Source organism: Plecotus auritus (assembly GCF_963455305.1).
Source record: "Plecotus auritus genome assembly, chromosome: 2".
NCBI classification, from domain to species: Eukaryota; Metazoa; Chordata; class Mammalia; order Chiroptera; family Vespertilionidae; genus Plecotus; species Plecotus auritus.
The window spans coordinates 223,270,083-223,286,563 of record NC_137771.1 but is presented as its reverse complement, the minus strand read 5'-3'; the positions used below and the strand labels follow the sequence as shown (position 1 = coordinate 223,286,563).

Sequence of the window (16,481 nt, the reverse complement as noted above, 5' to 3'; positions counted from 1 at the left end):
CCTTACCTCAAACTCCCCGTCAATTTTAAATTTTTGTATGCTTCCCTTTCAAGAGAAGTGTGAAAACTGGAAGGAATTAGAATTGCTAGTTATTTGTTTTTTTTAAGTTGATTAATCTTTCAGGGTGTGCCCTCTGATCGGTACAAACTGCGGTCCAGTTTTTAGCATTCCTGGCTTATGCTGTGATAACTGAACTGCAGAATGGCCTTTCTTAGGTGCTATGAAACCCTGTCCCTGGTTTCATTCTGTCATACAGTTTGCATGCAGGCAAATTTCACAGTAAAAAAAAAAAAATAGTATGGGTAGTAATTAAGCATATAAGGCCACAAACCTATTCACACCTTTATTTACAGTAAATCCACACAGGGAGGTGCCCTCATGGGGTAATAGAGACGTGACTTTACAAGTAGTCGAGTTTAGAGTATCCCCACTGATCTGCCTCTGGACCCTGTCCCTCACCTGTCCATACCACATCCACCACCATCCTAAGGCAGCTGCCTCCTCCCTGCTCCCCAGGGATGGCCTGCGATTGGTCACCCTTCCACCAGCGCTTGACTTTGCAAACTTGCCTGTGCATCACAGCCAAAATACAGCACTGAGCGCTCACGTGACTTTGAAACTATGACTTTGACTCATAAACCTCAAATTTGATTTGAGATTTTAATGCAAAGGACTCCATATTCTGCTGTCGCTCCCTCCCATGCTTAGATGCATTTTCTGCAATGACATTGCATAGAAACTCAATGGAGCTACATGCTTCCCCCTCCACATCCGGGAAGATCTCTGCTTTTCACCTTTATTTCTGCCACTCCGTGCTGTCCACTCAAAAACATGCACACAATCCTGAAACCTCCTTCCAGCCCCATTCCAATCGGCTAATCGGAAGTGTGTCTGCCTCCGTCACCAGCACAGGACTTCCTCCCACATCCAACAGGGCAACCACCATCCTACCCAGCCTTTTTGTGGTTGTGAGCTTGTCCTCTCTTCCTGGGGGCTTTGCTGCGACTTATAAAAGAGAGAATGCTCTAATTTCCTGAGTACTCCTCAGTACACTGACTTGCCCTCATTTAGTCAGTCAACAAGTGTTAATGAAGCAATCTGCCTACATGTCAGGCCCTGTTCTAGGATCTGGGGATACTGTGATGGACAATGCAAAGTCCCTGCCTCTGGGAGCTTACAGTTTAGTGCCTATCATAGGTGCTCAATAAATATTTGCTATAATGTTCTTGAACCAAACATCTTTGTTTTCCCCAAGGCGTATATAATATTTTTATAATTATATAGATATTAACATTTTTTAATTCAGGAATTTTTATTGTTATGCCTCTAGGAATGGATCAGAGTTGAAACGTCTAGGGGGTAATGTCCGTTGACCTTTCAATCAATATGCATGTCCAAATCTTCCACATGAAGAAAACTCCTGCAGGAGGTCGAGGTAGGATCGTCCAAACTCTCTAAGAAACACATCCCCTGGATACTTTTGTAAAATAATTCAGCTGCAGTCATGAGACTGGGACTTGTATGAACAAAATCGGTTTGTGTCCTTTTTCATAAAAGCCTCAACTGATACAGAATTCACATTCAATTTCAGTCTCCAATTACCACTTTCAAAAAATATCTTTATCTAATATTTTGGCCTTGAGAAGACTGATGGTCAGTTCAGGACAAATGAAACATTCTTAAATGTACTTAAAGACAAAAGCTGTTCCTAAAGTGTAAACTAAAATTTTTACTGGTAGTTCATCTCATGGTAAAATTGCGTAACATGTAATGAACCTAAAGCAGTCATATTTTAGTGCAAGAAATTTAAAATTTAAAAGCTATCAAGACTACATTATAAAATTTCCAAAAGCCTCCTAATATTTAAATCAAAAAAGGGGGGACAGTAGAAGAATATCATGTAAGGAAAGATATCCTGTAAGTAAATTACATCTAGAAAATTTTTACTTCAGAAAATTAACTTTCATTTGTAATGCTAACAGCAAGACACCCATGAAAAACACACATGGTGTCAAAACAAGCCAAAGGAAAATTGTTTGGGCAAAAAATGAAAAAGTATCCCAAGTCAAATTTATAGAAAAGATTCCTTTATTAACTTTTGGTCGAGAATATGTTTGTATATTTTCAGAAAACAACTCCAAGACCACGTGGATTCCTGCAACAGAGTGGAATTGACAGGACTAAGAGAAACAGTCCAGAGATGGAAGACGCTGACGACGCCTTGCCATACTAGCAGTCAGCAGCTGTGCGTCGCTGCAGGTTGCCCAGGACCAAACCAGAAAGGGTCGGACCTGCATTGCCACCATTTGTCCACCATCCAGAACTGAAATATCATTGCTGACATGTACACATAAGGAACTGTTTGACATTGAAATTGGGACTCAAAAGAACTGTTGGCCCAGAAAGAAACTCACTACAGACTGATTCATTTGCCTCTCAGCATAACCATTATTGCTTGTCTCATTTTCGGTTCTTATAAGTGTATTTCTAGTATCACGTGATCTCACTCATCTAGGAGAAATAATGAACAACATAAACTGATGAACAAAAACAGACCCGGAGACAGGGAAGCATCGATCAGACTGTCAAACCTCAGAGGGAAGGTAGGGGAGGGTGGGGGTAAGGGGGAGAGATCAACCAAAGGACTTATATGCATGCATATAAGCCTAACCAGTGGTCATGGACAACAGGGGGGTAGGGGCATGCATGGGGAGGGGTTTGGGATGGGAATGGGGGGATGAGGACAAATATGTGATACCTTAATCAATAAAGAAATTAATTTTTAAAAAAATGTACTTAAAGACAGATACTCAATTTGAACTTGGGGCTTAGTAAAGATCCCACAATGTAATATGAACGTAACATACATGTCACCCCTCTTCCAGTATCACTCTTAAGCACACTAACTATAGGTCATAATATCAAGAAATAGTCCAACAGCTGAAAAGGATAAAAGTAATTCACTGTCTCTTACTTACCTAACAGAACTCAAGCAAGCGAATGGGGGTTGACAAGGAAAAGTAAATGAATTTTTTCACTTATACACTGATTCATAAAAATTGATATTTCATTTTCTCCACACAATTCTTTATTGTTCAGCTTGAAAGCAAATGTAATATAATCATTTTCAAAGCTGAAAAAAGGCCAGTGAAGACACATAGCTTTGTTTGAAACATCAATGATGAGAGAGAATCATTGATTGGCTGCCTCCTGCACGCCCCACACTGGGGATCCAGCCTGCAACCCGGGCATGTGCCCTGACCTGGAATCGAACCATGACCTTCTGGTTCATAGATCAACCTTCAACCCCTGAGCCACACCAGCTGGACAAGAGCATACCCTTTTTTAAAATGATCAAATTATAAAAGGAGGGAGGAGGGAGCCTTTTTTATCCACCTGCCAAAAATAATAAGCCTAAAGTAAGTCCCATGGAGTTTACCTTGTATCTCCTGGCTCTGTTTAGAGCTTTATAATAACCTATAACATCTATGCTTTTTCTGCACTTCAGGAAAAAAATCATCATATGCCAGACTCTCCCCATGCAAAGACCTCTAGAGAAGCACGGCAGATCCCAGGGGCGGGGCACCTCTGAAGGGTCACCCACGGCTGAAAAAACACGGTCCCTTGCCTCCGGACTTCCGTGTGCCCCGAGCCGCTGAGAGATGAGCGCAATGTCCCTCTACCTGCCCACGTGACATCAAACCACCTGTGACTTAGGAAATCAATACTGCAGGCAGGAAGGCGTCAGACCCCAGGGAAACAGCCCTGTCTTCCCACACTCCCATTGTGCGCAGCTAAGCTCTGATTTTGGCTCCCAGTTTCCAAGGAGGGAGAGGGAAAAGGTGAAAATGATGGCGAGAGAATAAAGACAGCCCCTCCATTTCAGGCAAATGCGACTGCAGTACAATAGCGATCCTTATCAGGGCCCTGGCTGTTGGTCAGACCGCACCTACTGACATGCATTCTTTTTCTGTTTGTTTGTTTGTTTGAATATATTTTTTAAATTTTTTGCTGATTTCAGAGAGAAAGGGAGAGGGAGAGAGAGATCGAAACATCAATGATGAGAGAGAATCATTGATTGGCTGCCTCCTGCACAAACTCCATTGGGGATCGAGCCCACAATCCTGGCATGTGCCCTTGACTGGAATCAAACCCAGGACCCTTCAGTCCACAGGCTGACATGCTATCCACTGAGCCAAACCAGCTGGGGCTGACGTTCATTCTTATGGAGTGATGTCAGAAGACTCAGGGAAGAATACTCCACTCTTATTAAGGCAGGTGATAAACATTTTCTATGGGTTAGGATGATTTGATCTAATACTAAACCTGAGTCACACAATCTCTCCTCTGTATTTTTCCTCAGGAACATGTTTAACCATGCATTGTTAGTCCTGGGTCTGTCCCAGGTTATCGGACTCGGTGATGGGAGTAACCGGGCCTTTTCCCCGGGCGGGAGGTGAAGGTTGGCCTCCTCAGCTGGGAATTACAAGAGAACAGTCTCTACAGTGCCATGTCGATTGGGAAAACTCCAAATCAGAAAGGAATCTATTTTAAACTGACATCTTCTTCTACAAACTCCCCTGGCAAAGCTTGTGCCTTCTTAGCACGGCGCCCTCCCCCCTTTTTAAAGGAACGTGGGTGTGAGAGCCCACCGTTGTGAAGAATCGGCGCTGCCCTGATTCGTGGAGTTATGAGTAAGCAGAAATTACGTGTCTTCAGCCTACAAAGTCTTTCATGCCGTTTTCTTCTAAAGCTAAAAATCAAAACAGCCGCTCTGAAAGATAATTTCTATACTGAATCACAATAAAACCGCCAAAGCATTATAACATCAAACTTGTTTAAGATGCCTAGGAGGGAAAGCTATTTTTAATATGATCTAAAATAGGATCTCAGGACACAAAATGATATTTTTAAAGGTTCTGAATTTAGGCTTCTCTCCAGCACCACATTTGAGTCTATTTTAGTTCAAAAATCAAGGACACCGTGGTTTGAAAGGATTGTTCTGCCACTAATAACTGTCCTCAATTTTCCCACGTGTGTGACAAGGCCTAAAATGCATACGTGTCCTTATACACCATGTTCTCTGTCTGTGACAACTGAGGGAACATGCTTCTTATGATAAATACAGCCAACCTGGGGTCATTTACCTAAAAGAAAGGAGCAGAGGCCAAGAAAACTCAAATGAGCACATGAGCCCCAGCCTTTGCTTCGGGCTGTGGGAGAAGCGTGTGTCCTGAGACCTCAGCCATGGCCTGGGTCATGTTCCTGTGCCTGCATCAAAGCAAAACCTCAAGCTGCCAACAGATCCCCGCCCCCCCGGTCCTGTTTCATGCAGCCCAGCTCATCTAAGCTGTTCAGTACTGTAACCCTAACCCCCCTGACCTCTCGCGTGGAGCCATGTGGTCACACTGACGTGACCAGCTGCGTCCGTGCAAGAAAAAGCAATGGAACCAAGTCCACAGGCAAAGCACATGCTAGCAGCTAACCTGAATATCAACTATGCTAGGACAATTTTTAAAATGGCACATATATACATATATGTATACACACACACGTATATTTACATATGTAGATGCCAATATGTAGAGATGGTACCTATATGCATAAATCATTCTCACTCTACTAGCATCCAAATTCAAAGTGCCCCAGGAGGGACCCCACTTCCCTCCACTCAGGGTCTCCCCTGTTAGCAGCCCCCACTGCCACTCTCCCCAAATCTATCCAAATCTGTGCATACATCCCCCAATATTCACTACTCACTAGAAAGTTCTCCAACAGTGCATCGGGGTCCACTTGAAACGTGACTGGGTTGACTCTCGTGCTATGCCTGACCTTCTACCTCACACGGGAGCTGGGCAGCACTTCTCAAGTGGATGGCTCTCCAGAGTGAATGTCGGGCCACCTGGATCCGAATGACAGCGCAGAATCCCAGGCCATGCACACCCGTGGCTGCTGAACCAGACTGGGTGGTGGCCAGACCTGGGAAACCGTGTAACAGACCCTATTAACCACCAGGGGAGCCTTGTGCAGTCAAGCTGTGGGGCCCTGTGGGGTGGGGAAAAGATGTCAGAGATACAGATCAGAACTAGACTCGAGGAGCTTTTCAAACCACAGTCTGTTCCTAAAACCAAGCCGGCATCGGAGTCTTCAGTGGGGGGCTCATGAGGGAAAGGCTCTAGGAAATTTCCATACCTTCTTCCTCTCTGACCCAGCCCACCTGGGAGTTGAGACCAGTGCCTCTGGTCCTCACCTGGGCAGGTCCAGGCAGAGGCACTTGAACTGGAACAGGGCTCAAGGTGTCCACAGACAGCCTGCATCTGTGTCCGAGGCAGCCTGCATCCTCCTTCCTGCCCTCATATTCCTGTTCTCCTCACAGCGGGCGGGAGCAGCCCTTCCTCCATATGCTTGGTCTTCTCATCACCTTTACTTCCACGGCCTCCAAGCATCTGATACGGCAGAAGCCCACCTCCTCAGCCATGGGGCGATGGGGCTACAGGTGGGAGGGAGACAGGGGGAGTCCCCTGTGACTATTAATAGCAAGGGGGGGTGTAGTTAGTGATGTGAGCGCCCACACAGCACAGACGAACCAACCACGGATCCAAGCAAGTACCCGAAGCAAATACCAAGGTCACGTCTAGGTCAAACGTTCCTACTCAGGTATTTATATAAATATCCATCAAGCCTCTTGTAAAATAGCAGCCACCAGAGATTGATTCTGGTGAGTCCTAATACACATACACAGTCTGGTAATTAACTATCCCACCCCCTTTCTGCTGGCACGTCAAGGTACCAGACAGAGAGGGCCGGCGAACTTGGGCTTTGCCAACCTGAATCATTTATGAAAGAATTCTGTTCCTTAGAGAGCATTTCCCATTTTTCACAGATTTCCTTTTCACTGGCCAGCGGACTGGACAAATGCCTACCCTTTGCAGGGGCCAGTAATGACCGGGGTGGGTGATACCATCGCCGTGGCGCCCTCCCTACGGTGTTGAGTTGCCTGTGGAGCCAATTGCTGTGGGGGCCTGCAGCTCATTTCTGAAATCTCACACGTCATATTACAAAGCATTGTTATTTCCACCCTGGCAGCTACAAATCAGTTATTAAAAACGCTCTACCGCTGACAGGAAGAGGTAAACACAGTAATTGCACAGACTGGGGCTTGGGGTTTTCGGGGTCCTGGGGGAGCCCGAGATCAAACCCAGCCCCAGAGGGGCCGCTGCGGAGGGACAAGGGCACCTGCACTCCCTCTAATGAGGAAGGGAGTTGACTCACAAGTTCCCACAATGCAGCTCAGGGCCTTCGCAGAGATGAAAAAGGGAATGAAATACAAAAACATAGAATTCCAGTGGTTCTAACGGTCTTCAGGCTTTGCCTATGTCTTATGACATAATAGGAGAGATTTCCCCATCACCCGAAAGCTGGGGTGGTGAGTGAAGGACCAGGACCCAGGAGAAAAATCAAAGCTTTACTCTGAACTGGAAACAGGAACAGTGGTAAGCGTCTCCACTGCCATCAGCCATTTCCAATGAGGTGGCCCTTCGCTGTGCGACACAGGCCACCTCCGCCAGCATCCCATCCACCGAGGCGGCCATGCACCTGGCTCTAACCCCCGCGTCACATGCTCATCATGACGTCCCCTGAGGGTGCAGAAGGCACCTGGGGGCTCGGAGGTCCCCAGGCTTCACTGGGAGTGTCATCACCATTGGTGTTTGGCAGAAGCATCCAATGATTTGAGAGCTCGGGTATCAAGAAAGAACTATAAACTGACTTCCGCTATATTTATGTACAGCGGACAAGAACTGCTTAGATTCTGTGCAAAACCCGCTAAAAAGCTCTTTCCTGGATCCTCGTTTTCATAGTCAAAGAGGCAAGGCTCGCCTGAATGGGAATCGGTAATTAGATCGTTCAGCTCTCTCTCCACCACCTCACCCGGCCTGCCCATCCCGCCCATTTCACAGATGGTTCTTCCTAAGACAGAGGCAAATGGCTTTCACAGCACCAGGTTCAGGGGCAGGATAGGACTTGCCTTTGGTCCAGATTTCCAACCTTAAAACCAGCAGTGTTGCCACACAAGTTCAAGGACCCCACTCTCACTAGAAAACACGGCCCCCTGGGAACCAGTAAAACCAAAACGCTACGAGGAAGAGATGCCGGCCTCGGGAGGAAGATGATTTCATCTTCAAGAGCAAGTGTGGCCCTAACCAGTTTGGCTCAGTGGATAGAGCGTCAGCCTGCAGACTCAAGGGTCCCAGGTTCGATTCCGGTCAAGGGCATGTACCGTGGTTGCGGGCACATACCCAGTAGGGAGTGTGCAGGAGGCAGCTGATCGATGTTTCTCTCTCATCGATGTTTCTAACTCTCTATCCCTCTCCTTTCCTCTCTGTAAAAAATCAATAAAATATATTTTTTTTAAAAAAGAGCAAGTGTGTTCTTTTTCCTTTGTCCAGTTCCATTTGTGTCCATCAAACAGCCTGTGGCCACATCACCGGCCCCATTTGAATGACCAACGAGAAGAGCATAAGCCACGATTGAAATCTCCAGAATGTAACATCTCGTTAACATGGAGAAAACTGGGACCATTGCAAGATCCTCAATTTGAACGCCTCTCGCAGTAACCACTCTACTGTAAGCATGCACGTGGATTCGGCCAGAAAGGCAGCGCTTACTGGGAAATAAATATCTGCAAATTCAACATCTGACCATCACCCCAGGCACGTTTCCAGTAACATATAGATTGGCTCCCCACCCCCTGCCACGCACGTCTAACATGGACTTAAACCCTGAAAGCATTTCTAGAAGGTTCTGCAGAGTCAAAGTGATTTCTCAATGTTTCAGCAAAGGTCGCTCTGCTTTTTTTTTCTGCCCCCAAAATTCTGTACGGTGCCGGGAGGTTAGGGGAAGCCGGCATTGAGTATGGAGGTGATGTCTCGCGTTTTCAATTCTTCCTTTCCTCTCTAGCAGCCACATGGAAAACCGGCTTTCTATAAATAGGGCTGCTCGGTCACCCTCAAATCTTAGTCTTCCGAGTGAAAATAACTAAAATAAGGATGCAGGCAAGATTCGTTAGCCTCTCTGTATAGTAGCCTCTTTCCTTCTTCTTAGCACATCATTGATCTTGTCAACGTCATTCATCCCCTCTCCATTAAACCAAGATATATATAGCATATACATACATAAATACATACATAATCCAGGGGGTTTAAAGACCCCAAATTAACACAATTCAATGTTTTTTTTAAAAAATCTTAAGTATTGATCTTCATTGAACAAATACAGATCTCCAAAAATCACAAGATGGCAAATACTGTAAGCTATAAGACACCTCATTGATTCTTATATTTGAATAAAAATCAAAATTTTAATGATGAAAACGTATTCCTTTTATGTTACTTGGATGTAGGAGCCAACTTTTACATTTGGTTCTGCTGCAGAGTAAGAAAATAATGATGAGAAACCCATAAATCCATAGGGTGCTTAAGAAAATAGTGTGTGGTATTATTTTAAAAGATGGTTAATGCCTAAGAATTGAGCTTTGTTTTGATGTCCTGGGTGGCGCTTTGATGGAGAAATGAATTCCCAGGAACCCCTAGGAAAAACCGTACGTGTCCGTTTGATGTGTCTGGCTGTTTTTCAGAACCGACAGTGCATACGTGTAGTAGAGGGTTTTGAACCCGCCACATGGCAGAACACACTTGAGAGCAAGGGGTCCGCGGCATTTTTAAACTTCTTTCTGTGACGTGTGAGCCACGCCATGCGGAAAGAGCACCTGGAGCAATCCTATCACGTGAGGTAATGGTGATGAAGTCCCAGTGCCTATTCCAAACGTGAATCCCTTTTGGAGAAGAGGAGAAAATGCCCCAGAAGCATTTCTAGGAAACAAACCACGAGTCAGTGTGTCTGAACGAGATGGCAGGAACCAAGGAGTCTCCAGGGTGGCCGGGTGCGTCTCTTGCAATGTTAGCGAGAGAGGCTGGGCGGGGAAGGAGGAGATGGAGGCAGGAGAGAGAGGAGGGGAGGGGCCAGAGGAGGGGAAAGCTCCTTGCATCATTTGGTCCTTCTTCATCAGACACTGAACATGGATATCCGCCCCCTTTGTGCATGCGTTCTGCACATGCGTGTGTAAGAACACACTCGGGCCTCCCAGGAGCCTGACCGGTGGACCTTCCTATCCAGGGAGGGAGGCAGCCACCAACCAGGTAAGCACCAAAGGAACAGAGTCGCACACTGCCCTGGACACCACCAAGGGACCGTGCAAGGCGTCACGACAGAGCTCAGAGCAGATTCAGTTCTGGGGGAGCAGGTCTCTGATCCGGCCCTTCCCAACATCCTGATCAGAACTATCTAACCCTGGACCCGACACCGGGCTGTGTGCACCTGCCCCCCGGTGCTTCCCTCCAGCCCCCTTGGTGGCGGGTGTGTCACCTGCAGAAGGCACCCCTCGGCCTGCGCCCTGAGAATTGAGGACCGCAGGGTGGGTCATGTCAGATTGCTGGAATCCCACATCCCCGCTGTCTGAGCTTAACCCATAAATGAGGCGAGCAAAATGCAACTTGGAATTTTCTCCTTTTCAAAACACGGGGGGTGGGGGGGAGAACATAAATATAGTGGGAGGAGGGGCAGGGAGCATAAGATGAAAATTTCTGTGCTCAGCTCTCTGGAACACCAAGAGTTAATGCTCAGTCCAGGAGAAAAGGTGCTGCCCAATCTCCCTGGGGTGGGCGAGGGGGGTCCTGGCTCCTCCCCAAAGGCCCCCAGGGCAGCCAGGAGATTGACAGGCCTCCGAGGAGCCTCACGTCTCCAGCAGCAGGAGAAGCCAGCAGTGCCTCCTGGAATGACATTGGAAGGTCAGCCAATCAGGCGCGGGGCTGCTCCTGGAGCTGCCACCTCCAGGGGAGACACACAGGCCGCCACCGGGGCTCCCCTGCCGTTTGAAAGGGGGTGCGGCCCACCAGCCCCCCCGGACATCTCCTCTGCCTTTCTATGGACCCTCCAGATTTCAACATATGGCTTTGAGCACGGCCCTCCTTTGTAAAACTGGGAACAAAGAGAGCCGGACCCTGCCCGCCCGCCCTAGCCTTTGCATCGCTCCTGCTGGAGTGAATCCCCTGCCACGGGAGTCTGGGCACCATGAACTTGAGAAATCAAGTCCAGGGAGGACAGCCTCTGACCGCAGCACAGCCTCTCCCCTCGGAGGCGACGCAGCCGGCTCTGCTGAAGCTGCCGCAGCAGACTGGCGAGGTCTGCCGCCCACTAGTGTCCTGAGGCAGGGACGCAATTGGCATGCAGGTAGCACCACCTTTCTATCTCCAGCGCCGATGGAGCCCTGCGCCCAGCCCAGCAGGCGAGGAAAATGCCCAGGCACCCGGTCTGCACGCCGCTGCCCAGGGCCCCGCCTGCCCTGCCCGGGGCGCCAGGCACACAGGGAAACAAGAAAATGGGGGAGGGAGGGGGGGTCTCTGAGAACTAGCCCCGTGCTAAATGTGTTATTTTCCCTGCCTGTTAATTATGAATGAGGCACCTCACACTCTCCCCGCAGCATTCCAGTCCTTTAGTGAAATTTGGATGCCCTGGGTGTGTAAATGCACCCACTGAGAAATCCATCCTTTCATTTTCCAAACATGTAGTTCCCGTCTCCTGCGGGGTTCGGAGGTCTCTCTTTATAAAATTACCTTTTCTGTCTCCCCCTCCCCCTCCCCCCCACCCCCCTCCTTCCATCCAGTTTGCGTGCACACTGCACCAAGCCTCTTCAGGAAATCCTCCTGGTGCCTCATCCCGGACACATCCATGATAACACACTTGGACAGCTACGTGGAGGGCCAGGAATTAGGGCTTTCGATTAGCATTTTCCCTTCCATAATTATTTTCCGTATCAGCGTGCTGTATCCAGGGAGTCACTGATGCCACTCTGGTGTGAACTGTGGTGGCACCAGAGTGGCATCCAGGAGAGCGTCCAGGGGTGGGGGGACCGGCTGGCATTTACTAAAGGTCTGCGTGGCATTTTTGCTTTGCGACAGAGGACATTTTGTAGGGGAAGGCAGCTTAAGAGACCTGGAAATTTGAAATGGACCCTGAAATTCTGGGGTAGAATTGGAATCTGCTTAATAAAACCAGGTGGGGGGAGAAGGGGGAGGAGAGGAGGAGGCCCTGAAATTATTGGCCTGACACCACTGACTTACATGTATTTACATGAATTAAAGAGAAATCATCTGAGAATGCATTTGTACTCACAAAGGTCTGCTTCTCCATTTCAATAAAACCCCAAGTTTATGGCATGTGATTTCTTGCTGAGATGCACAGGTGATGCCTGGAAGGGTCTGGACCCGCCCCCCCCGCCACTCTCTCTGACGACCACCCTCTCTCTCCCATCACCGCACCCTCCCCAATGTCCACAGGCTCCCTGAAAATAGCAACACAGCAGAGCCCCCGATTCCACGGCTCAGAAAAAGGTGACATCAGGGCCACACGTGTACATGCAATGGAGATGCAAGGATGCTGACAAAAATACATCATGTGTACTAAACCTGCTTAATAGTCATGGTCCTGCTCACCCGGAGGCCCACCTGTGCTTTCAGCAAGAATTCTCATCTAGAATGTGCTCGCTGGGGTTAAAAGCAGGAGAAGCTGTGATAAGACACAGGCAGCGTGACTCTGTCCAGAGGAGACATGGAGGGACGTGTGTGAACGTGGCTCTGCACATACATGGACCCAGTACCCGAAGGTCTCCCGCCAGTGTTGCCGGAACATTGCAGAGCAAGCTGAGTGCTTTAGACGTGCTGACTGCACCTGCACAGGTGAGGTCATTCATTCAAGGCTTTAACCCACGACGCACTGCTCTCTGGCTTCCCGTTTTGACCCAAACCCCGTCTGCAGCCTGTCCAGCAGCCACGCGTTCAGAAATAAATCTGCATCCCACTCCATACGTAGGGAAAATGCCGCTGTCCACTGTAAACATGCAGATGCATCTTATTTTGCTAGCACCCCACGTGTCAAACTACATAATCCCTTACAAATAGATATGTTTTTCTCATGTCAGACCTTTTGATGTCTGTGGCCTAGCAGTAACCAGTTTGGGTATTAGAAGTCATGGATCTTTTATCCAGCACATTCAAGAATTTTTCAAAATTAAGGAAGTCTGAACTATGACAGTTGTTGAAAAAAATACATTTCTCCCTGTTTTTTCCCCCAAGTCTCATTCAGAGAGGAAGGCATCTTTAATTTCACATTTTTGACATATGGTCCTATGAACGGGCAGCATTCAAACTGGACTCATTTTATGGTTGATGTGACTATACATGTTATGGTCCTTGGCACAGGACGCATTGAACACGGAGCATCATTCATTGAAAAAACTCTTTAGAGGCGGTTTTCCCTCAAAAGGAAAGAGCTCGATGCTCTACAGTCAGTTTTTTTTTTTTTTCAATGCTTGGTCATGGAAAGAGAGGGCCATTTTTATGTAAGAGAGTCAGGCCTGTCACCTCCTGGCAGGTGGGATCAGAACATGCTACACAGGAACATCAACTATTCATTTGCATGTACAGTCTAGACCTCATATTGTGAAATCTGCCTGTATTCACTACAGTACTAATTAGGGTGATAATCAACGTCTTGAAAAAGGTATAAGAAGATAATGCTCCCAGAACTTGGTGTTCTGCACACACAGATGCTTTGCATATATGTTCCATACAGTAGAATATTTGAGGTTTTATACAATGTTCTCAATGTATGATTCTTTTATGATTATTTCAGGATAAAAACTGATTCAAATATTTATTGCATCTCTGTAGCAGAGGCTGTCTCAGAAATCCTTCCATACTATTTCCGTCACATGTAACTGTGAAACTGTCAAACAGGAGCTGATGGGCTGAGGAGCAGAGCCGGCACCAGCTCTTTCGTCATCCTGAACCACACTTCCCCATAGGATGGAGGTTTTGTTTCATCCTGGAACCCAGGTCTCTCCTAGGAGTCCCAAGACGAATGCCCGGTGGGTGAGACAGGCCGTCATGGCTTTGTGGCACTGGACACGTATGTGAGCCTGCCTACGTGTCCTCCGCTTCGCATGAGCGGCGCGGCAGAGAGGGCCTGACGCATCACCACACATCAGCCCAAGCGGAGCTCTCCCGCAAGGTAAATTCCCGGGAGGCTGCAGAGGCGGTGTAGTGCCCTCTGGGAAAGATGGGTGTCATGTCAGAACTTGTTGCAATTCTTCCCTGCCGGGAAACCTCCAAATGAAAGTTTTGAACACTTTGCTTTAGGTTATATTAGAGAGCAAAGCAGCATCTTAATGTGAATTTCAGGGGAGCTTTCTTGCTGCTCTACCCTCCCTGTCATTTTTTTTTTTTTACAGAGTTTATGCGTTTCCTCGGGCCTGTGGGTGTGTTGTTTCTTTAAGTGCTAGCCACACAGGCCACGAAAACGTACCCGCTGCACTACCACACAGCTGCCCTGTGCATCCCCCAGGAAAAGCTCAGTCTCCCCTTGGCTTCTGGTATTTTCTCACAAGGGCAAGATTTCCTCGCTCCCTCTCCCTCTCCCTCTCCCTCTCCCTCTCTCCCCCTCCCTCCCTCTCCCCTTCTCTCCCTCCTTCCTTCCCCGTCCCTGCCTCCCTCCCCTCCTGGGTAGGGGATTCTGCTTAAAGCTTTAATTTGAACTGTCAGCAAGTCATCTATTTTATGCAGATTTGTGTTCCAAATCTGAACTAGGATTTGACGCTGTGTAGCTACTACTCCCAGGCAAAGCCAAATGATGACAATTTCCTCTCGTTCCCAAATAAGAGGAAGCCATTCATACATGTAAGTTCAGATGTACGCGGTGACAGGCAGCCTAAGGTGCAGTCACACTTACTAATTGGGTCTGACTCAGAGCAATCGCTTTTCAAATACCCAGGAAGAAAGCTTTTCAAAAGGTAATGTTGGGTGGGCATGAGGCAAGCAAGGCTCGTCACCCCCTTCACGGGTTTCATTTGTACAACCACACAGGTGTTTTTAAAAACTGGTCCACATTTCAGATGATGTAATGCTTATGAGTGCATATTTTTCTATAAATGCCTGCGAGGACAGTGTAGCACCAAGGAGGTGGGGGCGGGGCGGAAGGGCAGATCTTCCTGACAGCCTCCACCGCTGCGGGGGGGGGGGGGGGCGGCGGAGGGGGGGGCAACTGGAACCGAATTAAAGGGCACGTTTTAAATGCTCATCAAGCTTTGCACCTGAAGGCAGATGCGCCTAATGGACCCTGCACCTGCCTGCACCAGGACGGTCACGTCCCTTGGGGGTTGTGATGGGTCAGAGTGGCCCTCTCCCTGGCTTCCTCTCCCCACACCGGGTTGTTCGGGAGGAGGTGGCTACCTAGTCCCTCCCGGAGTTGTCACTTTGCTAGGTAAGCTCTTCCACATGATTAGAAAGCAGAATTCCCCGGCCTCTTCATTGCCTCCTCTCCTCCCAAGGAAAAATTTTAAAAATTTTTTTAAAATAAAAGCATGATAGTGTAAGCAAGCAAAGATGGGGAAACCAGGCAAGACTTCCCCATGCATCCAGTCCCCCACTCCCGTCAGTAGGAGAAATGGAAATCATCACAAACCGCAAGGCTCACCATTCGCGAAGCTCTGGAACAAGGAGAGGGCCAGTATCCACATGCCCCTGCTGCTCCCCGGCCTCCCGCGAGCGACGCGCCGGCCTCGCCCCCCGCGCTCCGCCCGGCTCCGCTCGCTCGCCACCTGCCCGGGGGCCGCCGCCCGCCCGCCGCCGCCGCCGCCGCCGCTGCCGAGCCGCCTGGGCACGCGGCGCGGCCGGGCTCCGGGGCGAGGGCTGCGCTCGCCGCGCGCCGCGCTCCTGCACACCTGCTCCCGGGCGCCGCGCCCCACGCTGCGGCCAGAGCGGGCCGCCGGGCTGAGCCCAGGTGCCCTCAGCTCAGGGGGCCGCCGGCAGGTCGGCAGGTGCACAGAGCCGCCCGCGCGGCCGTGAGCTCATCCCGGGCGCCCGGCGCCCCGACTGCGCAGCAAGCGGCCTCCCGTGCGCCGGCCTCAGCCTCCGCATCCAGGCAGCAGGCGGGCGGGCAGGCGCATCTTTCCTCTCCTGCGGCCCGAGTCACAGTGATCCCTGCTCACCTTCCCTGCCTGGGAGGCGCGCGGGCGGGCGGGCGGCGGGCAAGGAGCGAGCGGCGAGCGGAGGCGAGCGGGGACCCCTCCCCTGCCTCTGGCCGCCGGGGCGCTCTGCAGTCTTAAAGCGGCCGCGGAGAAGTGGAGGCGAACTGGAGGCAGGACCGGCGAGAGCGCAGCCACCACACACTCACGCAGTCATCAGGGTGCATGTCTTAGAGGCTTAAATAATCATTTCAACAGCCTATTATTTTTAGTTTTCTGCTCGCCGGTTGCACATAAGACATGGCCAGGGGTGACTATTCCAGAAGGCTGTCAGCTAAGCAGAGGAGACCATGAAAGGCTAGCAGCTTTAATAAAGTGTGCAGCTGGATTCAGATTTCCTATTTAC

General features: G+C 49.1%; 1 protein-coding gene across 3 annotated transcripts in view; it reads right to left on the bottom strand.

The window, feature by feature from the left end:
- The window catches only part of DSCAM (DS cell adhesion molecule), a 469,811-nt gene extending 453,972 nt beyond the window's left edge, over window positions 1–15,839 (bottom strand). The window contains exon 1 of one of the 3 annotated variants that reach the window (XM_080655259.1): window positions 15,586–15,839. In XM_080655259.1, the coding sequence (XP_080511385.1) occupies window positions 15,586–15,628 (43 nt within the window). In that variant the 5' untranslated portion in view covers window positions 15,629–15,839. The remainder of the gene's footprint in view (window positions 1–15,585) is intronic. The other 2 variants (XM_080655257.1, XM_080655258.1) reach the window with 2 other exon arrangements.
- Between the last annotated feature and the right edge of the window lie 642 nt (window positions 15,840–16,481).